At 40.1% G+C, this 26,129-nt stretch overlaps 2 protein-coding genes across 2 annotated transcripts; one reads left to right on the top strand and one right to left on the bottom strand.

Moving 5' to 3' along the window:
• Positions 1 to 1,797: 1,797 nt before the first annotated feature.
• foxo4 (forkhead box O4) lies at positions 1,798 to 10,348 on the bottom strand. Its single transcript, XM_033620643.2, has 3 exons — positions 8,366 to 10,348; positions 4,231 to 5,796; positions 1,798 to 2,963 (listed from the first exon to the last, which is right to left on the bottom strand). Exons 1-2 carry the CDS (start codon positions 8,804 to 8,806, stop codon positions 4,261 to 4,263), a joined length of 1,977 nt encoding a protein of 658 aa, XP_033476534.1. The 5' UTR covers positions 8,807 to 10,348; the 3' UTR covers positions 1,798 to 2,963; positions 4,231 to 4,260.
• Positions 10,349 to 14,585: 4,237 nt separating this feature from the next.
• Positions 14,586 to 24,393, top strand: ubl3b (ubiquitin-like 3b). The gene is made up of 6 exons (XM_033632425.2): positions 14,586 to 14,725; positions 15,330 to 15,440; positions 19,517 to 19,625; positions 20,387 to 20,473; positions 21,110 to 21,187; positions 22,783 to 24,393. Exons 2-6 carry the CDS (start codon positions 15,414 to 15,416, stop codon positions 22,833 to 22,835), a joined length of 354 nt encoding a protein of 117 aa, XP_033488316.1. The 5' UTR covers positions 14,586 to 14,725; positions 15,330 to 15,413; the 3' UTR covers positions 22,836 to 24,393.
• The last annotated feature ends 1,736 nt before the right edge of the window (positions 24,394 to 26,129 follow it).

Raw genomic sequence — 26,129 nt, forward strand, 5'->3', positions numbered from 1 at the left:
GAGGTTTTAAATCAGTGGATATATTTTTTTGAGTGCCACAACCCCTGTGAAACGACTTGTTTAACTATCACTTCACTACATTTCAAAGGTCTAAAAGAGCTACAAGATAACATTTTATCCCCATTAGAGTTAGAAGAGCGCTAAGCGCGAAGTCAGCCGCTCAGTCATGCTCGGATACCCTATGTCTCTAGTGCATTTACTCGATGGGCCCGGCAATACAGAAGATTCAGGTAAGTTCATACCGCCAAAATCAGAGCTTTTTTGGCTTCATGTGCCAATGAGCAACTTTAATAAGAATTAACGGGGTCCCGTCTGCAATGCTGTATCCAGGTCTCCTAATACATCCATGATGAAGATATAAATGGCTCATTCTAAGGTACCAAACAACCATTCTTAGTTTCAGGTGATTATTAACTCACAGGGACACACCACCTACATTAAAGAGTCCAATATGTTAATCCCATGGTCTTGGAAAATTCAATCAATACTTGTGAACATGAGCTACCCCCTCTCTAAGCCAGGAGTAAGAGAAGGAAGTCTCAAACTTGTAATGTCATCAAGTATTAAGTCTGGAGCTGCTCTATAGACAGTGAATGGGAGACTAATTTTTTGGACCCACACAATGTTTTAACTTTTTTTTTATACCCAATTGAGCATTATTATGTTGTAATGTTCTCAGTTCTGAAACAGAAAATGTACCCATGTACTCAGAACAACTCTCTGGGTGCTCTTGGTGTTGTCTATAACATCTTTCTCAATTCATTGTCTATGGAGCAACTTCAGACTTTACAACCTATGACATCACAAATTTGAGTTATAGCACTCCAGTTTTTTGGATTTGGGAAAGAGTTGTTAATTTTCACTAAGACCACAGAAATGACATGAATGGATTTTTAAAATGGGTGTAGTTGCCCTTTAAAGTCTGTGTCCACATTGTGTTTTTCTTTGGCAGAAAAGCCGTGGCAGAGCGCAGGAGAACAGTGGGTTTTGTTTCTATGAAAACAATATCATGACATTAATGGTAGCTAGCACTCAGAGCGGCAACACAAAAAAGCCGGAGTGCTGTAAAAAGGAAAAAAGACACGAGGCATGGAACAACTGAAATGGATGCCAGTGCTGAGAAAAAACAATATGTGGACACAGGCCTTAATGAAAGCATAGTTCTGAATATTATATACAAATTCCACCATTAGATGCCCTTAAATCCTACACGCTGGACTTTTAAAATGGTCAAGTATTGATGCATTTTGCCTCACTCGACTCTCAAAGTCAGATTTCATGTTACAGGCATGTTTTGCAAAGCTTATGTACACCGAGATACTGTGTCAGGCCCAAGCGCTCCCTAAATGCCATGCAAATGCAAATATTAGTGTTCCTTTGGTTATGTAAAAAAACAAATCTACATGCATCTCATCCTTTACAAAAATAAAAGTATAGAAAATTACCGTTAAAAATGATCTGAGAATGCTTCCTCCAATGTAAAAAAAACCTTGTCATTAGTAATATATTCATATGTATTAATATTTCATTTATTACCTCCATCTAAATTGTATATTAAAACTATAATCAAATATATTCTTTTTTTGTACTTCTCACACTGAGAATTAATTTCTTGAATTAAAATGTGAGAGATTTTTCTCTCATTTTTCTGACATGAAGCACCCCCCTCAACACCCCCGAAACAAAATATCAGGAAAATGTTAAATAACAAAACCCTTCAAGAAGTGATTATTCAAATTTCCTTCAAGATTTCATTTAGTTCTCCTGATAAATCTGCATAGTGTGTCATCGTGTACATGTGCAGTGTACATGTGCAACGTGTAGTTTACATGTTTTTTTTTTGTTTTTTTTTGTTTTTTTGAAAGGATTTAAACTCTTTTTGATGAAATGGTATAACCTAATGTATCTCCTAGTTTGGGGTCCCTGTGTTGCTGGAACCTAAGTGCTTTGAAAATGCACAGACTCGATGAAAACAGAGAGAAAGAAGAAATAATCAGGTAGACCATGTGACAGTGGAGGCATACTGCTGTCTAAAACAATATAATACTTGGCCAACCAATCACATGTTGGCAAATAAATTTACCCTTGAATGCCCCGTGTATAAATTCACAAATCACATTTCTTCATTTTGTTAGTTCAACTGCACATCAGGGATTTAAAACAACAACAACAAAAAAACACCCTCTAACAGACATCTACCATAACACACTGGATTGAAGTCAAAATGCCAAACTGCAAATACAGACCCTCTTAACTGTTCAATCACCAAATTTCACTGGAGGAAAAAAAAGCATCTACTTTTCTCTAAAGTGAGAAGTTTAAATCGTACAAATAATCTTAGTCCACAAATGGGCGAGGTGTGTAGCCAAACATTTTATACCTCCAGTCGTCCAGTCTTGTATCTTCCATCTGTTCACAACACAATCCGAGTCCTGTGATGAAACCTTTACACGGTGCAGCAGCGTGACTGCACTTCAAACAGCATTTGGTCTGGCAGTTCATGCAAGTGTCAATGGAAAACTGGCCATTTCTCCAAAAAAACGCACAGTCCATTGAATCTTCAATACCAATGCCATCGTGTACCGTATCCACCCTAAAGCTATTATGGTGTAACATAACTGAAATACAGACTCCCAGCTGAGGGGAGTTAATGATTTGTCTTTTCACTCCTAAAAACATCATGTCACACGTCTTTTAAAAATCATCAGTTCGGATTAGAAGAAAAAAAAAACGGCTAGCAGCCAAGTGTTATTTTTTAAAAAAAAGGGAGAAATATTGTGCATAGTAGCCTGAATCTCCTCTCTGTCCCCGCATGTCTTCTTGGCACATGACATGGCTGAGGTCTGGTCTTTTAAGTCCGAGAGAAGTGTTGTGTTTGAAAATACTATCTTCAGCCAGCAGGGAGGAGGAATGCACCGGTCATTTTGTTGTTTTGTGAGGTTATCCTGATTGGAAATCAGTTCCTGCAAGACAAGACCATAAAACGGTCACTTGTGTAATAATAAATGATAAATGTAATAATTAGGAAATACAAATTATGTGAAGAGATGTACTAAAAGTCATCTACTGACTGAATCACTGTAAATCAAATCTTAAAAATGAGTTGATCAGCAGAAAACTAATTTGCAACAGTTTTGATTATCTGCATACAGATTTACACCTCATTTTCACATAGCTCTTTGTGCTTATGCGAGTCAACCAGAACTCTGTTCATTCCTATGAGAACCTCTTTTAAAATGGTCAAGTATTGATGCAGTTTGCCTAACTTGACTCTCAGTCCGATTTCATGTTACAGGCGTCTTTTGCAAAGCTTATGTCGCTTTATGTCAGGCCCAAGCGCTCTCTAAATGCCATGCAAATGCAAATATTAGTTTTCCTTTGGTTATGTAGAAAAACAAATCTACGTGCATCTCATCCTTTTCAAAAATAAAAGTATAAAAAATAGTGTTTGTTAAAATTCCGCCTTCCGTTTATTTTGCTCTGTAATTTGCCTCGAATATGTCGAGAAAAAAAAAAACCTTTTTCAGCAGATTTCTGACAGACTGTATGCACTGTTTTCCAGGAAATTGGCATGAAAACAAATTAGCTAACAGATTGGTGAATGTAAAACAGCTCTATAAGTTAAAAGTTTGACAGCATTGTTAGCTGTGTAACTAATAGAGTGCATGCATGGTGGATCATTTGTGTTTTAACAAAATATTACACAAAACTGGCCACACAACCGCAGGCCAACCTTTCCACTTATTTGTTGCCATGGTATCACTGGTCCTGTTTTTGTCTCTGTACTGCGCGATGCCTATATTCCACAAGACTGGATGACAAATAACACTCAAAATTAACTTTTCTGTAATATCTGCGGTGGCATCTCCATCTATCCATAAAGAGATGCATTTCCCTGCATTCAACACTGGGGGCGCACTACGTGAACGACACGGAAATACGGAAACAAAACTGTGGAAATGAGGTGTAAGTGCTGCAACTACAAATAATTATTTTCAGCATCAACTGTTTCTTGGTCTAGAAAATGTCAGAAAACTGAAATGCTCAACATTTCTTTTCAAATGTCTTGTTTTGTCTGACAAATAGTCCAAATTGAAAATATATTTAGTTTACAATGCTATAAGACGGAGAAAACTAGCAAATCCTCATTTGAGATTAAACAGCTCCATCAACTGTCAAAGTAACTATTAGTTGCACCCTGATGGTCTGAAAGAGGAGAGATCAGTGTACCTGGCTAACTCCATGTGGTCAGCTAAGAGATTAGCTGGGCACCCAGCTGTGAGCGGAGCCCTGTGTAGTGGCCGGTCCGGCGTAGCCTTGGCCTCCAGGCAGTATGGGGTCAAAGTTGAAGTCGATGCCATCTCCGTCCATGAGGTCACTGTTGATGATGTAGTCCACATCACAATCCAGGTTTTCGGTGAACATGTCAATGTCCAAGTCTGTGGGCAGTCGGTCTTGACCGGGCGGGAAACAGGACGCTGCTCCGAAGTGACTCATCCCCTGCAAGCTCACACCAGGACTGGCTGAGGTGACAGGCCCTCCATGATGAGAGCCCACCGCTGACACCGTGGCATGCTGGGCTTTGAGGGCAGACAGCTGTGACGGGTCCTGAGACATACCTGAGAGGATCATCCCCAGCCCCATCTGAGAGTGATGCTGGTGTTGTTGCTGTGGTTGTTGTTGATGCTGCTGCTGGTGCGGCGGCTGCTGCTGCTGCTGGTGGTGAAGGTGACGCTGCTGCATCTGAGCCTGCAGCGCCATGGGGGCCGCTGTGTTCGGTTCCAGCCCTTTACCCAACAGCAGCTGGTTGGGTTTGGACCTCACACCTACTACTGCTGTGCCAAGGCCCATCAGGCCCACTCCTCCAGGACTGGGCATGAGGGGATCCACCTGGGTCATCAGGACATCACTGGGCGGAGGGGAGTCAGAGGTGAGCAGTGCCTCCAGGCTGGAAGGCACGTGGGTGCTGTAATGGCCGCCCCCACGAGAGCTGGAGGCAGGTATGGGGTTGAAAAGGGAGTTGCTGAAGGTTGTTGGCTCTTTGCTGCTCGGTCCACACTGAGAGACGGAGGCCTGGGTCCCGGTGTGGGTGGGGGCCTGTGGGAGGCTGGATGGCTGCAGCTGATGGGGGAAGGAGGAGAAGCTGGAACCACGAGGCAGCAGGGTGGAGGCGGAGGGCAGTGGAGTGGGAGGTGCTGGTGGGGCTGTGCTGGGACTGGCCCCTCCCTGCTGCCCAGTCATCAATGTGAGGCCGTCGATCAGATCCAGCTCCTCCATGAGGGTCTCTGTGAGGGTGGGGGTCAAGCTGCTGGCAGTGTATCTTCCCAACAGTCCGTCCTCAGGCAGGTTATCGTCGTCCTCCTGTCCAGGAGCAATGGGGGACAGACGTCCACTCAGGGTGCTGGCGTTAGAGCCTGTGCGTGAGCGGAAGGTGGTCCACATGTCAGCGTCATCCAGGCTGCCGCGAGATGAGGGGCTGCTGCTGTTGACACCCCACTTGGGAAACTGCTGGGACGAATTAGGGCTGTCTGCGCCCGCTGAACCTGTGCTGCCGTCGCCCTGCACCCCTCCAGCACCACCCAGGCCAGCTGCTCCCGCCTGCTTCTTGGTCTGCTTGGCCCTCATGCGGCTCTTCAGCAGTTTGCTGCTGTTGTCCATGGAGGCGGCCCGGCGGCGAGGAGCCTTCCCAGTCTTACCTCCCTCAGGGTTAAGCATCCACCAGGAACTCTTACCTGTCGATTCATTGTGTACCCTCAAGAACTTGTTGTGGAGTGATAAATTGTGGCGAATTGAATTCTGAAACAGGAGAAAAAGAAACAGGGAAATTATATGAGATGGGAGGTTTTTCAAATTAAGAGTCGGCTTCTTTCATTTAACACTGTTTAATTTGCAATTATAACTATTGGTGTATATACTTAAGCCCTGCCAATGTTTAAATTATCCTATTATTAAATTATCTTATTCACTATCCAACTCAATTCAGTTTAAATAAACTGTCTTGCCTTGTTTCATTATTTCATCGAGAATTACCGGCTTGCAGCTGTACGCCTCCGCGAACCACTCAAGTTGCAGTTACAGTTTACTTTTATGTCTGTCCAGACTCACAAGTAGCCATGACAGTCGACAATGCTTCAAATATGGATGTTGCTGCAAAGATGCTACATATCCTTAAATGTGGAGGCTTCACACACATCTTCCCTCTGGCAGCACAGAAGATCTGTACAGTCAGCACAGCTTCAAGGTGGACACCCAAGATTATAGTCTCCAATTCAGTATCTGACCAAACGTCTCCCCCTTTGTTCCTGAGATATGACATTGAGTAATGGCCAGAAAAGTGTCACAGTGAAGTTGACCTTAGACCTTATGGATATAGAAAGTTATCACTTCATCATTTTATTCTATTAGACATTGTGTAAAATGTTATGTCATAAATAGCATATGAATTCTTAAATAAATGCCAAAAACATGTTTTTTGAGGTCACAGTGACCACCAAAATCTAATCACTTCATCACTGAGCCTAAGTTGAAGTTTGTGCAAAATTGCAGAAATTCCCTCAAGGCATTATTGAGGTATTGTGTTAACGAGAACAGGCCAAACAGGCAGACATGGACAGATGGACAACCCGAAAACATAATGCCTCCTACCACCGCTACTGTTGGCATAAACTAAAATTACTGCCCTGCAATTGTATGCCTCCATGCACCAATCAAGTTTCTCTTACAGTTTACACCCACGTCTGTAAAAACAAGGATGCTTCACACACATCGTCCCTCCAGCAGCACAGGAGATCTGTACAATCGGCACAGTTACAAGGTGGACACCCAAGATTAGTGTCACCAATTCAGTATCAGACCAAATGTTTCTCCTTCTGTTCCTGAGATATGACATTGGATAACGGCCAGAAAAGTGTTTAATGCAGATCGTTATGATGTCACAGTGAAGTTGACCTTTGACCTTTTGGATATAAAATGTCATCTCTTAATTGTTATATCCTATTAGACATTTGTCGGAAAAAGCCATAATTAACGTATGAATTCTTAAATTATACAAAAAAAAAATTGTGAGTTCACACTGACCTTAACCCTTGACCTTCAACTCCCAAATTTTAATCAGTTTAATCTTCAGTCCAAATGGACGTTTATGTCAAATTTGAAGAAAGTACTCTTGAGATATATTCACAAGAATTAAACGAATGCAAGGTCACACTGATTTTGACTTTTGACCACCAAAATCAGTTCATTGTTGTGTCCAAGTGAATGTTTGTGCCAAATTTGAAGAAATTCCCTTAAGGCGTTCGTGAGATATCGCGCTCACAAGAATGAGACAGATGTAAGGCCACACTGAACTTGACCTTTGACCTATGACCACCAAAATCTTATGAGTTCATCGTTGAGCCTAAGTGAACATGTAAAATTTGAAAAAATTCCCTCAAGGTGTTGAGATATCGGGTTTACAAGAATGGGATGGACGTGTGTTATAGTAGTTATTTCTTTGTTTCGAAGGGTTACAAGCCAAAACGGGTTGGGAACCACTGGTCTGAACTACAACAGTACTTATGAAGTCAGTTATCTCAGGTCGGTATACTTAAAAACTTTTTTGTTCCACAAAAGGAAATTATGTTTGCAGTAAGGCGGAAAAAAGACATGAAGATTTAAATACATAAACACACACACACACACAAAATACAATAAGCCAATTGAAAACAGATTAAGAATGATAACGATGAATCGACGACTGATTAATTAATTTAAAAGTTAATCGATCAAATAAAGATCTCATTCAGTTATAAAAACAATGTGTAGTCCCCTATTGTGTTAGCTACGTTTATTTTGAAAGCATGTTTTAATGACTAGCAGTAGCAAACAAAGGGCGCATTATCACTATTTTATGATAAGGTGGCCATCATGGGGTCTGGAAGAAGAGCGCAGCGGTGACACATGTTTCATAGAGTATGCAATGCTGTCAGAGAATATGCAGTATGTTGCTGGGAGTTTTGACTGAGGAAAGAAAAAACACATTTGGTATTGTTTAGTACGAGCAAAGTTAAATCAATTAATTGATTAAGTGATAGTTAATGTTACCTGTGATCGATTAAGTGCTCACAATTTTCAACCCTAAGACAGATAAATACTGCTAGTAGAGTACATAAATTAATATAAATATACGATGTAAAGGAACAGTAAGACATGTCTCCATCATCTAGTCAAATATGAAAAACATCAATTAAGGGAGGCCATCTGCAAACCAGTACTTGTGTGTGATGTAACATTAATTGCAAAGTTATAAATCTATGGCTTAAAGTAAAACATTGGAATCCACCTTGTAAAATGATGCAGTGAAGATGTGCGCCACCCTCATACTCACCTTCCAGCCAGCTGAGCTGTTGCTGTCTCCTTTGTCTCTGAAGTAAGGCACTGTTTTCACCATCCACTCATAGATCTGAGCCAGGGTCAGCCTCTTCTCAGGTGAATTCTCGATGGCCTGACTAATCAGATCAGCGTAGCTCTGGTTCCCCCACGCGTTGCGCCGGGATGATCCTTTGCGGGGCGTCGCGCCGGCTCCGCCCACGCCGGCCACGGCCCCTCCCTCGGCCGCTGCTGCCGCCTTCTCCGGCTCGGACGTGATTTGCTGTGGCTCGGGTTTGTCCTCGTCGGCGGGCGGGGTCCCAGCGGCGGACTCGGAGCCATCCGCCCCCTCCGGTTTGACAACCGAGATGTCGGGTCTTGGCAGCGGCCACGTGCAGGAGCGGGGTCTGCTCTGTGGCTCGAAATCTGGGTCAATCGGGGGCACCGACGACTCCTCCATGGCGGTCCTCTGAACTTCCTCTCAACCAAAAAGATGGGACCACTTAAAGCATCTACCTTTAAAAATTGAAGTTTCAGAGGATGATGCGTTAAAAAACTTCCTGACACAAAAACAATATGCCTCAGCCCCTGCGGGGGTGTAAACAGAGGGGCCTGCAGAGGAGACGTAATAATCTGGACACACCAATAGCCTCGGTTAATCCTCAGATTGGAGATTAGGGAACCCAAATAATCTCCTTAATAGTAACTATCATAAACCTTCCGATTTATAAAGAATGAAGAAGGGCTGGGATGAGAGTCCCTTTGTTTGAATGAAATAAAAACAAAAGTGGCAGAGCGGCAATGAGCACCAAAACATCTGGATCTACAGAGGTTTGGGCTCACCTGAAAATGAACACCAAAATATTAAAGGTATATGGATACAAGATAATGCCATTCCTGTTAATAAACAATTTAAATATGTGTCAATTGATAATGTTGTAAAAAGAATACTTTATACTTTGTCAAACTAATATTTTAAGAGTAGATCAAAATGAATTATTTCGTGCCAAATTTGTAAAATGATGCATATATTTTCTCATTCAAACCTAGGATTATTACTGCAAAGCTATGAAGAGTACAAACAGGGATTAGCTGGCTACTGTTACAAAGGATCCTCTCAGGAGAGCCCCTGTCTGTCTCCACTTGTAAACAACGTGATGTCTGGATTCTCCACAAGCCAAATACAAACTCAACACAAACTTTAAAAAAATATGCAAAGTCACAAATCGGTCCGGTACATCAAAGTCAAGTGAAAAAACACAGACCGGCCGATTATCCCAGCAATGGTTGTGTTAGCCAACTGCCAAAAAGTGTAAAAACCAGTAAAGAGACTGGCCGCCGTCTCTTTGGCCTGTATGTTAAAGCCGCTGTAATTTAACAACCAAAGAAATGTCGACTGAGGGAAGAGGAAATGGGAGAGCAGATTTTGATGGCGGTTTAGTAGTGTTTTTGAAAGATAGTAAAAATGGGAAAATGAGAGAAATGTCCGTAGGAAAAGTCCGTGCTTCAGGTCTGCATGATCCACCACATTGCGGCCAGGCGCATGTCACCATCTGCCATGTTTCTCCATACTCCTGCCGCGGCACACGATGCTCGAAGAAGCGGTTATAAAACCCTCTCGACCGAGGCCCGGAGCTCCGCCGATCTTCGCCCCGCGGTCTCGGTGAACGAACTACAAAGCGAATTCCCGGCTATTGGGTGAAGTTGGGTCGCCTCGGAAGTCTGTCGGCTCCCACTCGCCTCACTTTGAAAACAGCACGATAGCCACCGTAACGTTAGCTGGTTAAGCTCCTGCTACTCCAGAGTTTACAATCCGTGAAAAACTCCGCGAAAAGCCCCCGATAACTTCCACCAAGTGACCGCTTTTAATCAGCGATGAGTTTTGTAACACTTCCAGTCGCTGTGGCTGTCCAAATATTCACTCCTTCTGTATCTTTTTGACTTGTTTTGTTTTGTTTTGTTTTGACTCGAGGCGAAGACTCCCTTCTGACGTCTGTTTACCACTGTCAGGCAACGCGATCTGCGCCTGCGCGAAGTGGATTTCTGGGAAACTGAGTCATTCATGTGACAGCACAAGCGTAAACAGCCGCTAAGGGAGGCAACATGTACCTGGCCTTGATAGTGCGTTATGTAACAGTTTCTCAAAGTGTGCTAAGTCTCAGGTACACTTAATGCAGTTGAGCTATTACAGGTAATTAGAGTACTGATGCTACTAATTGACTAATACAACTGAAACTACAAAACAACATATTAAATAATAATGAAATATAAATCAAATATATAATAATGAGAATAATGTGTGGCTGGATTAATGTGGTAATGTCAACGACAGCTGTTGGCCTCCTATCGAACCCCCCTTCTAGTGTTGTCATGATACCAAAATCTTTGTTTCGGTACCCATACCAATATGAATTTCGATACTTTTCCTAAGGAAAAGTCCTTTTGGCTACAAACCTTTAGAACAATAAATAGTAGGGGTCTAATGGTACCAAAAAATCATGGTTCTGTAAGTACCTCGGTACAGATGTCACGGTTTGGTTGCTCAAATGTTTCACCAAGTTGGTATTGTCTCGTGTTGTCTCCCTTTGCGAGGCAGACTTTCTCTTGTCTTTTTTCACGTGCGCCAGCTGCAAATGTTGATACAGGTGTTGTCATACACACCACTTGTGCAATCTGTGCTCCAATAGGAACAAGAAAGGTGTTTGTGTGCATAAATGAGTAAAATAAATTAACTAAATTAATGAATTGAATCAATTTCAAAGTACTGGTATTTTCCAAATGCAGTATAGTACCATTTGGAATAATCTAGTACCACGGTACTATTTTAGTACCGGTATACCGTGCAACACTACCCCCTTCCGTCACAAAAAATAACCTTGTGCATTGTGTAAGTACCCTCTCCTCTATGCACTGTCCACACTTCAGACAATAAAATAGTCTAGAGACCCCAGCTTCAGAAACCAACCCCATATTCCTATGTCTATATGACCTGGTTTTCATTTAGCCTTTAGTAATTTAATTAGCCCATTAGCATGGCTGTATTTAGGAACATGCACCATGTGAGCTGTATAATAACTAAAATAATAACCACTACTACTACTTTTGACACAGGGCTCTAAAAGACAGACAAAAGATTGGTAAATAATGCAGTGGATGTACCTTAGTGCTACAGATTCTTAAAAAAATACAATTAATTAAATTATGTGCGGTCAGAATGTGTGGACAGTTAAAATATTCCACACCCAGAAAACACAGATTACCAGAACCATCCAGAAACATTGATAAAGCGGCAGCCAACAATGAAAGAAGATGCAAAAAGGACTGCAGTGCACAAGTTAAAAGAACTGATGGTATCACATTTTACTGGAGTTGTTCCTTGTATAATTCTATGCGACGAATAAATCATTGAATTGAATTTAACTGAATTTGTGTACTGTATTTTAGCCCTTTTTTGCATCTTCTGGTTCTGGTTATCCATAGTTTCTGGTTGTTGAATGATTTACCTGACCACACATCCCAACCTCAACAAGACGGCAGCATGGTCGCTCCTTCTGAACACGCCCAGCAACTCTGAACGATGTATAGCAGTAATCCACCGCAGTAACTGGACAGCACCTCACATTCCCACTGTCACACCAGTCCTTATTCACTGTAAAGCACACTCCTCCCCTCCTTCTCTCGCCAGCATCCTTATGTTCCATCAGATTGGCAAAATAGAAAAAGACCCTTCTGGTTGAATGGCGCTGTCCAGGATTTAGCCAAGTTGCGGTGAATCAAAGGATATTACAGCTCCTGATATCCTGTTGGAAACTGATGCAGCACAGAGGTCATCCAGTTTATTTCCAATGCCTGTACAGTGGCTAGCAGGATGCTTGTTCAGCTGGTGGCCATTGTTCTCCATCTTTTCCTTGATGCTTACTAATGTTCACATTTGAAAACCCCGACCTTGCTAGCTAGCAGAAGTCAGCAGAAGGAGAGTTCACTGACTGATGAGTTGATTTTCTCAACAGGATGAGTGACTCTCAGCCACATGCCACCACCGTCCAAGCCAACCACAAAAAGTACCACAAACACTTGCGAAATAGACATAAGAGCCTAAATTAGGCCCAAGTTGGGCACAAATTTAGCAGAGCTGACAGAGAGGCAACCCCAAGCATACATGCCTACGTTACTACTATTATACTATTACAAATGTAGCCATTATCACAAATAAACTTAGCAATTTACCATTATTAATATTACTATCAGTTCTAGTGTAATGGTGTGCTGCAGTTCTACGTGTGCTTTGTCCAAGTGGTGTTGCTGTGCCCCAGCAGAACACAGTCTACAGTGTAGATGCTGCAGGCATATGTCTTAACTACCAGGCGTCGAGATACTCTGTGGTGAATGACTTTTGTCTTATCTCTATTTTAAATCCAAATGGGAGATATATCTTGGTTTTACAGTCAGTCATGTGTGTTAAACATTTGCATGGTTTCTTTTTTAGCGTGACTGTAAGTCTGCTGCCTAAATGAGAGGTTCTCAACTTCTTTTTCAGCCAAGGAACACTTATAAGATAAACTTTTGGAATAATTTGACAGCCTATTTTTTTTTAACATATCTTTAATCTTAGTTATAGTGTCTGAGTCACTGGCCTCGTTTAAGTCTCTTCTAAAAACATATTTCTATCGTAAAGCATATCCTGACTTTATCTTAGCTGTCTGTCTATTTTATTGCGATCTTACTGACTTAAATGACCTTTCATTATCTTGATTTTAACTTTGGCCTTATTTTATCTTTTACTAGATGACATTTTATGACATGTTATTTGTTTTACTCTTCTTGTGTTTTAATTGTTTAGTTTTATTGTACAGCACTTTGTAACTGTTTTGAAAGATGCTATATAAATAAAGTTTATTATTATTATTATTATTATTATTATTATTTGGAAGAAAAACCCAAGAAAAAGTATTAGAAAGACATTAGACATGTTTTAAAAAATATTTTCACTGCCTCAACTCAGAATACTCAAAAATTCAATTAGCTGCAAAATATTCAAGGCATATCAAGAAAAAAGGGCATATTTGAATTGCATTTCTGAAGACACATCAAGAAAAATTGTTAAATAATAACAATGTTAAATAAAACCTGCTTATGGTTATCATATTATTAAAATATGATAAAATATAATAATTTAAAGGACCCCCTGATAGAGTTCCACAGAGCCCACTTTGAGAATCATTGGTCTAAATGTCACATCATCCTGTGGTTTGAACTGGTTTGTCATAATCCACCACTAAGTAATTATATTCAGTAATGAGTATATGTTAGCTTTGGCTGTACAGTTACACCAGCAGGCTGTGTGTTCCCACTCTGTGCATTACTTTAGAAATGATCTTACTTGAATTATTTAACTTCTTGGAGTAAATAAGCTTCAAACACTTGGTTCCACCGTTGACTTTTTGTGTCTACTCTCTTTTTTCACAGCCTTTCACCTCTGTCAGTTGGGGTCCTGCAATAAATAAAAAAAATAGATAACAAAAATGCTCTGTAAGACATAAAGTAAACTGATGGTCTTCATTACAACTCAGCAAACTCGATCTGCCGATGAAAATTGTATGAAGTGGTTCTGGACAAAAGCTAGTAAATGTTTTTGAATGAAGATTTATGATCAGTCCTGGGACTAATTATTATGGGCAGATTTTTGCATCACCACCTCTCCTACACACACAGACTGTTCGTTGTGAGTCTCTGTACAGCTATTTTGCATCTTTTGTGTGTGTGTGTGTGTGTGTGTGTGTGTGTGTTTTCTTTGTGGTCATTTTATTGGTCATAGTCTCTTCCTGGTTGGTATGTGAGGGACACTTTGCAGGTGAAGGCCAGATAGGCCCCAGACATTTTGGGCCCGTGGGCCTGTGCGCATAGACCCATTCAGTAACCCATTTGTGCTAATTAGGTCTGTTACAATGATGTTGTTGATAAAGGAAATTATATTTTCTTGAAAGACACACTTTGAATTTCTTCTTCTTACCTGATGACACGACATGATTTTGGGCAGTTGTATTGAAATGTACCCGTACTATCTTTATAAACCGTCCACATACATGATGAATATATCAAATTGGTAAACATGTTTCTTAATGCAGTAGCCTACACCAAGCAGCAGAAAGGGGTCTAGAACTGCGATAATGTCTTCGCGCTGGACTTCAACTCCCAGAAGCGTTTGCGGTCGTTCTCTGTGTTTACAACCAGCTGACATCCGGCGTCTTCCCGTCCATTAGCCACCGATACCACAGTCAACGATATCCATCTACACTCGATATTTTCCTCCTGAAAAGCGCTCCCCGCTGATTCGTCAACCCAACTGAATGCAAAATTCCATCAAAGTCATCAGATGCAGGTGAGCTAGACGAGACAAAACTTGCTGTTGCACATTTAGCCAGCCAGCTAACCCGCAGCTAGCCAGCGATAGCAGGACAGGTATCATAAGCTAACAGGAGCTAGTGCTAATGTTAGCAGAAGCCTTGATATTTGCAGTGATCAGTTCCGACATCTGTCTGGACGAAACTCGGTGCTAGTTGTTGTCCTCGGGCGACATGCATTTTCTAGCTGATTAACAGAATCAGCTGTTTTATTACTACAAGGCAGCAAATTAGCAACGATGGTGGAATCCAGCTAATATGAGAAACATTAGCCCGCTAGCTCAACTAGCTTAACGCTAACTGTTGGATAGATTGCTAAACTCGTCGCTGCCGTAGCCTGACAAGCTAAGTCTCTTGTTTTAATTAGCTAAAATATAGTGAAGTGAGTCTGATTTGTTTATTACGTATACGATTGAAGGTAACTTAATCAATCATGCAATATTGACGTTTGATTGGCAGTGTTGTGATGTTAGCTGTGACATTAGCGACATGTTAGCTCGGTGGATAATGGATTATGTGCAGTGCAGTTATGGTGCCAGGCTGTGGGAACCAGCTTCACAGTGTTTGTGTTGTTTGTGTCAGGGCTCAGGCCCCGTCTCCAGCAGCTGAAGCACACCAGCCCTTGCCTCTCTGATCCACGTCCACGGCCTTCCTCCACACTGAGCCATGACCACCCAGAGGGATCTTGATATGGTGAGTGAGTTAGGGTCTGCCACCTTTCTCCTGTGAGTTTCTTACAGCAACACAGAGCCAAGGTGATAATCTGTGTTTGCTGATACCTTGTGCTCTCTGCACTGTAGTCTGTCACACCTACTGCTGCTGCATGATATACAGACATAGTATATTTGATTATTATGGTGCTAACATTACAAAAACGTGTCCCCAAGTCAAAGTAATTCAGAATTTGGGGGGTGGAGTTGGAGGGGGGGGGGGGGTCACGGATTAGCCAGCGTCCACAAACACTTAGCTGGGACAGTGACTGCTGTTACTGTGAACACCATCTGTCTAATCTCGGTTAAAACGTTGCCCTACTTTCCTTTCAAGGTTTAGACTAATTGATTGTACCCTCTTACTAAATCCTGGCCACAGCCCCCCACTATAGGAATGGGCAGCACTCATTTAGAGACAGATCAGAAATGATAGTAGAAGTTAATACAATTTTTTTTGTTAATTATGACACCTTGCTTTCTCACCTGCAAGTATTCACTTCATAGTAATATTTCAGAAAGAAAAGCATTCAAGTTTTTGTGTTTGTGGAGCTGTAATCAGCTGAATTTTGTGTCTTTGCTTTTCATGTCTTAACACATTTAATTGATTATCAAAGTCGAAAGTTATAATTTTATGATGATCAGTCGGTCGATTAGACAATCAGTTGCTCTCGGGCTTATGTGAGTAATAGAGAAGCATTTAGTGCTGGAACAGTTAGTCGATTAGTCACACTTAATCCAGTGACAGAAGATTAATCTTCAACAATTTTGATTTTTGATTGATAATTTATTAAGAAAATAAATAAAATCCAAATTTTCTGGTTATGGCTTCCTATTGTAAAGATTTGCTTTGGGCCGTTAGGCAGACAAAACCACACATCTGAAGATGTCACCTCGGGCTGGTGGAAATTGTAATGGGAGTTTTATTTATTTTATGTCAGAACGTTTTTAAAAGGTTTTTTTTTTTTTTTTTGGAAATCTCAGATCCTAAAAATGTTTTATTGTCAAAGAACTTTTCACTTACAAGGAATTTTATGTTGTGATGATTTTGGGAGAGAAAAAAAATATTTTATGTAGGACACCTACATCAGGTAAAAACCCACAGTGAGCAGAGTAGGATTTAATGGATCATCTCTCTTGGCAGCAGCTTTGGATGATTTTGTTTTTAGGACACCTGACCAACATCAAGAATGGATAAGCCTTTGGCAGCTCTGTTAACCCTCAGAAAAAGTAATTCATAACAGTGTTGGAAGGATTTAATGTCCTTCTTTGGATTGGAGAACCTCGAGAACATTTGTGATGCGCGGTGTTGCCATGGGTAACCAGGCAGATTTGACTTTGTTTTTACTTTGCTGCGGATGAAAGGGATAGGAACGGGGACAGGGACAAAGCTTGTTAATGATGACATGGGTATGTAACCCCATATTGAGGTTATTCGGTTCAAAGGGGGGAGGGGAGGGCAGAGGACCACCGAGTGAGGATTGTATTTGTAAACAGATCAGAGAGTGGGGTTGTCCCTCCCTGACGTCACACCTCGTGGTTAAGTCTCTTTGTTCTCGCCTCTGTGATTTGTGAACCCAAAGAAAGTTCATGTCCCACCTTTTGAAGAAGGGCAAACGTCAGGGAAAATGAATCCCCTGTCGATTCTGACACTTGAGTAGAGACGTCTCAGTCGAAGGACTCAACTGATGGGATGCTTTTTTTCCCCCAAGTAATTTTTTGGAGTAGCAGCATGATTGATTGGAGATGATGGATTAATGGATTAATAAGGAGCAGTACTTGCTACAGCATAAATTAGATGACTGATGTTCAGAGTGGATCAATAATTCAGGTCAGAGTGATGTTTCAATCCTGACCATGAGCTGATTGCTTAAACAGTATAAAAAGAGTGGGCAAATTGATATAAACGTAAAATCATGACTGCAAATCCTTTGCTATTATTGATGAGTGACTGACCCTATGAGAAGGAGCTGGAAGGACTCCAAATCCCAATCTATTCAAATGGACAACATCTATTACTATTTCAAAAAGATCTCATATATATATCCAAAACAGTTGTATGAAAGGAAACGTCAAAATATTGTGCATGATTATAAACAAAACATAATTAACCAGAAAAACTCTTTGTTATCATACACTAACAATCATGATGTTTATCATCTTGGGCAGGTTCGATTGTTCATCACAGCAGCCATCACAGAACCAATCAGCTTGTTGGTACAATATATATATATTTGAGTGTGATGTCCATTTGTAGACACTTTGCCTTGAAAACAATCCCATGTTGTCTATTTAAATACATTCATGGTTTGGAGTTCGTGTGCAGGTGTTAGTGTTTTCATCAGTGCCTGAAGTCAGTGACCCATAGACATCCACTTTGTGTCTTTCCTGATGATGCTCCACCATCTTCAGTTGAAGCTATTCTCACTTCTTGCACGTTTCAGGCCAGTCCTTAGCTCGATTGGACTAAGATCAGGTGATTGATCGGGTCGGGTAAGAGTGTTGGGTGGTCCAACAAATCCTTGGTTGTTTTCCTTAATGTTTACGATCATTGTCCTAAAATTGTGACTAAAATCTTTGTGCAAAATCTTGCATACTGTTCACCAAACACAGATGTGACCACCCTCACTTCAACCTATTCATTCTTTCATTTTAACACAAAGAAACAAGTTGTTGTCATGTAAGTAATCATTAATGGTTACACATGTATGATTGTTGATTGTACTACAATACAGGGCTGCAACGCTTAATCAATTAATCGTTTAGTTGTGGACTAATAAATTTAAAGGCAAAATTATTTGATATTCACTTTGAGTATTTTTTAAAGTAAAAAGTCTGTTTCCAATTTTTAAATGTGAACATTTTCTGATGTCTTTACTCGCCTATGTTAGTAAATAGAATGTCTTTGGGTTGTGGACGAAACAAGACATTTGAGGACGTCATCTTGGGCTTGGAAAATACTGATCAACAATTTCAAACACTTTTCTGGCATTTCATAGACCAAACAACCAATGGATTAATCAAGAAAATAACTGACAAGAGTTATTGACTGTAAATACTCACTAGTTGAAGTCTTACTGTAAGATAGAGCTGTGACTAATGTTAATTTTGAGTATCAGTTAATCTGCTGATAATTTTCTCTAAATATTTCAGCTATAATATATCAGAAAATGCCCATCACAATGTCCTGAAGCCAATTTCATATTTTTTTCATATTTTTTTTTGTCCACATAACACAGTTCATTTAAGACAAAGAAAAGCAGCTTAACATCACAATTAAGAGGGTGGACCTCGAAAAATTAATGATTAATGAGTTGAATATCAAAACAGTTGCATTTTATGTTTTAATCAATTAATCATGTCAGCTTTACTACAGTGTGTATATTGTTTTTGTGCCTTGCATTGCAGAATCAGTGTGATGATTTAAATCTTGTAGTAGAATAACTGTGGATTTCCTGATGTTAGTGTAATATTTAGGCCTTCAAGGCATGTTAGACAAGCAGCTCCTTTTTATATTTAGTTTTTTTTTATTTAACCAATTGGTTTGTGTAGTTGGCCCGAGGATAAAATTTGAAGGAAGCCCCGCTGTTAAAGACCCTCCCACACATATGCACAGTCCCCCTCGGGGCTACGCACTGGCCATGTAAATTTAATAACATGGCCCAGAGCTGTCTGGGACACCTGGGGTTATCGCATTAGGCCGACAGCCCGGAGAGGAGCTCGCAGCACCCTGGAACTAAAGGGCCAGTGTTCCCCCATCAGCCCCACCCTTATCTGTTGTCGTCTCTGGCAACAGGGGCTCACTTCAGTGTAAGCCCTCAGTGAATAAAGTCGCCCAGTCAAAGGGTGGAGATCTGGTGTGGATAAATCTAATTAGACTGGAATGCCCGTCTCTTCACAGCCTTCTGGAGGTCATCTCATGTCTAAAGAGGTTAGAGGAAGTGGAGGGATTCCACCACAACTAATTAAGAAGAACGTTAACGGAAGTTGGTGTTTTGTTTTGGCTGATTCGACGTTTCTGCGGACTGAGATTAAGCTGTTTTTGTTTTTTTTTTGGTTTAGGTGCACCTCCGCCTTATCCTGGTCAGTGGGAAGACGCAAGACTTCACTTTCTCCCCAAATGACTCGGCTACAGACATCGCCAAGCATGTATTTGAGAACTGGCCTGCAGGTACGTTTTTATAGGATTCAGATTGCAGTATTTTTCTCTGTGTATCTCAGTTTCTGTATTTCACAAATTTGATTACTTTGTACTGAGCAGTTCTTCTGATTCAGTCACAGTCTTAATTGTCAGATTCTGCAAGCAATTGATAATAATAATATTAGTAATAACATTATATATAATATTTTGAAATAATATTTAACTGGTTTGGGCTAATTGTTCCAATTCCTTTGCTGTGGCATATTTCTTGCCATTGTGGCTTACCACTAATAAATGCCTGAAATTAAAACCTTGTTAGCAAAATAAACACCTTATCACACATTTAAAAAGTCAAAACTGATCAGATAATACCAGTAATAGGGTGGAGAATACTGAGAGTAAAAAGTAGAGCTAGACAGATAAATAAACCAGGCCAGAATATTGGCCGATTTTAGCCTCTTGTTGATATATTGTTGTTGATATACATGTTGGCTGATAGGTTACAGCAGCACAAGGATGCCAAACTGTGTTTTAGACAATTTGAAAACAGTGTCACAAGTCACAAGCTAATTTTTACTTTGAAATATTTGCTCAGTATATACCTTTGTCACCATTTTGAAAACAAACAAATCTAAGTGATCTGTATCAAGGTTATTATTTATTTATGTGTTTATGTAAAAGAAAAACACTATGGGCTCTTAAATTGTTACCATCTTTTATAAACATCCATAAATCAGTATCAGTATCATTTGGGCCGTAGTAATAGATGCACTTGTTTCTCTTCTCGACAGGATGGGAGGAGGAGAGGGTGAGCAGTCCCAGTATACTGCGCCTCATTTTCCAGGGACGCTTCCTTCATGGCAACGTTACCCTGGGGGGTAAGACCATCTCTGCACAAAGACACCATCATTACAATAATTCTGACCACAGGGAAAGCCACTGTTATCTGTATAGCTTACTAAAATCAGTCCTGGAAATTGACAACAAAACGACTCATAAAGTTGTAGCTGAGGCTTCACAAAGCCCTCCTGAGACCCACAGGCAAATGGTCGTTCTGAGTGTATTTATTTCCTGTGTACTATGATCATGCTCAGCAATAGAGATGAAAAGCGTCGGGTACAACTGCAGGATTTTGTAAAATGATATAATCAATAAAAAACAAAGTTAATTTTGCATTTGATGAATACATGCACTGGAGCACTAACGTCAAACAGCAGTACTGGCTGATTCAGTATCACAGATGCAGGATGTGACTAAATCAACACATCTGTTGTCATTGTGACAGATGCTAGTGGAGTCTAATTATTTATTTTCACCTCACCTTCTTCTAAGATTGCCAGACTTGATTTGGCTGAAGTATTTTCCTTTAAATAACACCACGATTGTTTGTCTGAAAACTTTACCGTACACATGAATCTTTCATTGTATAAGTACAATGTTCACAATGTATGCCACTGTACGATCATACTGTAAAATGTAGCTAAAAAATAATGAGGTTTATGTTTTGTTAAAAGCTCTGAAGCTGCCACCAGGCCGAACAACCGTCATGCACTTGGTTGCCAGAGAGACTCTTCCAGAGCCCAACTCTCATGGTAAGGAGCTTTTCTTTGACTCTGTTTTTTTTTTAGATAGAATTGCAGACAGAATTATCAGTGTAATATTGTCATCATCACACAGGACTAAATATCAAGTGGGATTTTGGTAGCGGAAAACTGCAGTGGGATGAAAAAGGTGACAGTTGTTGGAATAGGGCCGAACTTCGCTGGGCTTTAAGCAGTTAAGCTCACTAATGTTACTGAAGTTCATTTAAACAGAAACCTTTAAAGCTACAGCAACTAAATATAGTTTCACTGCAAAGGTGCAGCAGGGTCCTGACTGTAGCCCCACTCAAACCTCATTTCCACTGCATGCTAGTGGCAGAGACAAAGCCGCAACAAACAGCAGAGCTAAGGCAGTGTACTGTACAGCTCCTACAGTCAACAGTCTGTCACTCCTCTGTAGCAATATTTAGGTATTTGTAACTGAATTTGAAGGTATAATACTAGAGATCGGCCACTAGAGGAATTTTAAAGGCCGATATTATGGCGATAGTTTGGAACAGCAAAAAAACAGATAGCTGATTATTCATCAGAAGTCATCATTTATTTTTGGAGCTTTAAATTGTCCTCAAAGTCAACCTGAGATTCTTTGGTACACCATGACATTACCTTGACTTTGTGTATGAAGCCTCCGTGCAAAACAGTGATCAGAGATGGGCAGTTTTTCTGTTACTTATATTTGAAAAAATGTTATTTCAATTATTTCAAGTATTTTGTGATTGGTCTTTCACAGGGCTGAAAAAAACTCAGATGTAATTTGAAAGAAGATACTTTAGACTGGATGAATTTTGTGTTTTCAAAGTACTTAAAATATTTTCTTCATGATTCATAAAACATAAACCTCATATATGGCTGGACTGTGTATGAAACACTTCGGGGCTTTTAACTTGAAATAGGAAGTGGCAACATTCATCCAGTGCTAATAGTGTTGTAGTGTTCATCTAAATACATGTTAAGATGAAGAACAATGTAATTAGACACAGTCACACAGTAGGAGGGACCTGCTTTCTTTGCAGCTGTACCAGCTGATCATTTAACACAAACCCTCCCCTCTTAAGCTCTGGTCGGTGATGTACACCCCCATGTGACTGGTGGAGGCTGCACAGCCATCAGCCACTATCGGAGCCAAGTTCCACTGATAAAAATAGTTTGTAAAACGTCCTATCGCTGCCGATTAATTAGCCAAACCAATAAATCAGTCAACCTCTAGTAGTTGCCATTGAAGTGTAATATGTCTGCCCAAGTGAAGCACAGACACAAATCACTATGCTGTTGTATTTTTCTTCAAAATGGTGATGAGTTTGCAGCTACGTAGCTAATTAACTAATGCTTACATTCTGTATCTGTGGTCTTTATTTATGTTTGTTTGATTAGTCAGAGTAAAATGAACTTGTGAATATTAATGCATAAGTTGCTTTTTCAGGGTCCACTTTGTTTGACCTTTCACATACAACATGCAGTGGGCTTTTTGTTGCTACTGCAGGCAACGTCAGCCCACGCAGAAAGTCTGTAGAGCAATTTGTACGTACTTCCAGTTTCAGCTGGTTGTTTTGTTCTCACCTCATGTCTCTGCTGTCCTGTCTTTGTAGGTCAAAGGAACAGAGAAAAAACCACAGAGAGCAACTGCTGTCTCCTCTTGTAAAGCAACAGAAACAACCCCCTACCCCACCACACAGAACCACACACACATACTCACACACACACACACACACACACACACACACACACACATACACATATAAACATACATACACCCTGTTCTCTCCTGCCTGTCATCCTGTCAGCTGTGGATTTGGAATAAATCACAGGAAGTCTGGTTGGGGTTGTTGCCCGCTTTGGTTGAACGCTTGTCCAATCTGAGGCTTTTTTTTTTGTGCCAATATATTCACTTTTTGCCCCCCCAACCTTTTACTGTGTCGGCAGAATTTGCTGTTGTTATTCCTTTTTATTTGAAGATCATGACATGAACGATACCCCACGCTCCCTCACGGACCCATTCGCTGCTGGACACGTTTTAAAGAGCTGTCATATGTAGTGGAAAAAGACCCGGGAAGTCTTCGCTCTTCATGGACACTCAGTTGCTATAAGGATGTGTGGTCTGTTACCCCTCCCTATTAGTCACATGGATGTTTCCCCAGGTCTTACTGAATGGTGTTAATCCTCTCATTGCACTTAACCAGTTTGTTAATTCAGAAATGTTTATCGTGTTTTATCATCTTTTCCCACAATGGCTTTTTTTTTATTGGTCAGAGGAACAGACCTTAATTCCCCATGTGGTAGAAAATGTGCCATCTTCCTCATGAGACTGTTTCTCACTAACTGAACCGGTCGGTCTGTATCAGCACCAGTGGCATCTGTGCCATTACCTTACACCTGCTTGTTCCTGGAAATGGACCAACGGAGAAAAGACTTATTATTTGGAAGAGTAATCACCTGAGGGGACATACAGGTCCACGAGAAACGGGATCAGACTCAAGGCTTGTGAAAGATGGAGTCTGACGATTTGGCGGGTTGCTTGTGTGCCATCAGGTGTCGTGTTCGCACCTCTGGCTTTGACTTTATTGACTAGGCTGTCAATGCTCCCTTGCAGTGGGAGCCATCACGGCGGGCCAGTTAAACGCAGACAGAAGAAGCAGTTGAAGATGGGAGGGAGGAGTGTCGTCGGTGCAAGCCCCACCTCTACTGGACACTGAGAACGAGGCACGGGAAGAGTTTCTCCCGCTTGGATAAAGAGAGTTAAAAGGAAATTTTTTGGCGGTGCTTCACCTCCTTTTCATTTGGATGCTGTCTTTACTTCTTGTTTGCCTTTTATCGTGGAATTCAGTAATATCATTAATATTGAAATTTAAATATATCGATTTTTATCTTGTGTATAGGTATTTGTTCAATTTTAGTGTGGGTGAGTTTGTGTATGAGTGTGTCTGAGGGTGTGTGATGCACATGGCATACTGTATGAGGACTAGTGAGGGCATGTGGTCTTAAAAAAAAGGGTGGTGCACTGGGAGTGTTGATGGGCTGCAGTTTCTTCAGAAACAGTCGGAAACCTTTTGATTCCTTCCATTCAGTGTCCTTTGGTTTGTGTTTTTGTCAATCAATGTCACTGCTATGAAGTTTAGCTCAGTATGAATAAATGTAAAAACTAAAATGCAATGTGGTCTACATAAAAGCTTGTATTATAAATTAATAAATCTTTAAATAAGGCAACTTGTCTTGATTTGTTTTTCAATATTTCTTGAATGGCAACTAAAAGAAAAAGGCTGGTGGCTACGGTTATTTTTATTGTCAATTAGTCCATTGAGGTGTCGTAGTATACTGGTATTGATGATAAACATGATATTTCACAAAAGAAATACTGATATTGTATTAATTATACACAGGGTTGGGAAGGTTACTTTTAAAATGTAATAGGTTACAGGTTACTTCTTACCATGTTAAAAATGTAATTAATAATGTAGCTTTTTTGATTATTTCATCAAAGCAATGCAACTCATTACATTTGATTACTTTTTTAACAAATCTGTCACACTGGGCAATAAAGCTGAAAAAAATGTCCAGAAATAGGCCAAAAGAGGACATTCCTGCACAGCAACAGGATGCAAAGCAACAGAATGAATGTTTTATGCAATATATAAACTTTTTACTAAAAAGATTATATACAGATGTAACCCCTATGTGATTTAATTATATTTTTTTCTCAGTAACTGATAACAATTACATTTATTTTTGCAATTTTCTTATGTTTAACTAGTTACTACCCAACACTGATGAAACACATGGTTATATCGTGGAAAATTTCCTGTGCCTCTAAATAATATTTATTTATTTATTCTCACTTTGTCTTTCTCTCTAGCTACAATTGGATTTTGAATGTAATTCATAAACCCAAAAAAAAACCCCGAATGCTGGTGCTTTTTAAAACAAATGTGTGGAAAACTGTGATGGACATTTTGCAGTATTTCCAGAGTCAAAGGTAACATCAAATATCTTGTTTGCCTGATTAAGAGCTGCAACAATTGGTCAATTAACCTATTAGACAATCAGCAGAAAATTAATGGGCATGGAATAATCATTTGTCATTTATGTAAAAAAAACAACAACAACAATCATTTACTGGTTTAATGTTCCTTAAATTGAGAATTTGATGATTTTCTTTGTCATTCATGATAATTAAGTGAGTAGCTTTGGATTTTTGTATTGACGGTCAAATAAAACCTACGTTATTTGGATAGTCCGCCTACAGATAGTTCATAGAGTATTTGTAACATAACAGGTTATTAGTTCAGATTTAACAATCCGACTGATTTGTCTGATTTTGTAGATGTTAAACACATCATCTATAGACTATATGTGACAGCTCAAGAACATACCTACATATTCTCGCAATAATTTAGTTTTACTGTATAGTTCAAGTTCATCTAAATTATTTTGAGAATATGAAGGTATGTTCTTGAATTCTCACATATACTTCATATATAAACATCTGCAAACAAAGCTAATCAGTCAAAGTGTTGAATCTAATCAACAAATAAGTTGTTGAAATGCACCATAAATACTACTTACAAATATTCTATTAACTATCTGTAGGTGAGCTATCCAAGTAAAGTGCTGTCAAACATACTGTTGGAAGATGTCACCGTGGATTAATCAAGAAAACAAGTGGCAGAGAAATCGATAATGAAAATAATTGTTAGTTGCAGCCCTAGTTTGATCAACATATTTATTATCTTTGAGTTATGGGCTGTCATAGAGGATTAGGAAAACCAGCAAATCACAACTAAGAGACCAACACTGGAATTTCAATCACCTGACAGCAGGTGGTCATATAGTGGGGAGGGGGATCATAACACTTGTCACTAGTCAAGGATCCTTGAATGGATTACTGAACTGTCAGGGGCCTCCCTGGACTTTACCTGGAAAATGTCACTCCAGTTGACAT

Source organism: Epinephelus lanceolatus, chromosome 7 (genome assembly GCF_041903045.1).
Source record: "Epinephelus lanceolatus isolate andai-2023 chromosome 7, ASM4190304v1, whole genome shotgun sequence".
NCBI lineage: Eukaryota > Metazoa > Chordata > Actinopteri > Perciformes > Serranidae > Epinephelus > Epinephelus lanceolatus.

Bases quoted from the DNA above. Each gene is read 5' to 3' on its own strand.
- foxo4 (XM_033620643.2), bottom strand. From the start codon at position 8,806: ATGGAGGAGTCGTCGGTGCCCCCGATTGACCCAGATTTCGAGCCACAG. The intron at 5,797-8,365 runs GTGAGTATGAGG...CTCCTGTTTCAG, and splicing joins ACAGCTCAGCTGGCTGGAAG to AATTCAATTCGCCACAATTT.
- ubl3b (XM_033632425.2), top strand. From the start codon at position 15,414: ATGACCACCCAGAGGGATCTTGATATG. The intron at 15,441-19,516 runs GTGAGTGAGTTA...TTTTTGGTTTAG, and splicing joins CCCAGAGGGATCTTGATATG to GTGCACCTCCGCCTTATCCT. The intron at 20,474-21,109 runs GTAAGACCATCT...TTTTGTTAAAAG, and splicing joins TGGCAACGTTACCCTGGGGG to CTCTGAAGCTGCCACCAGGC.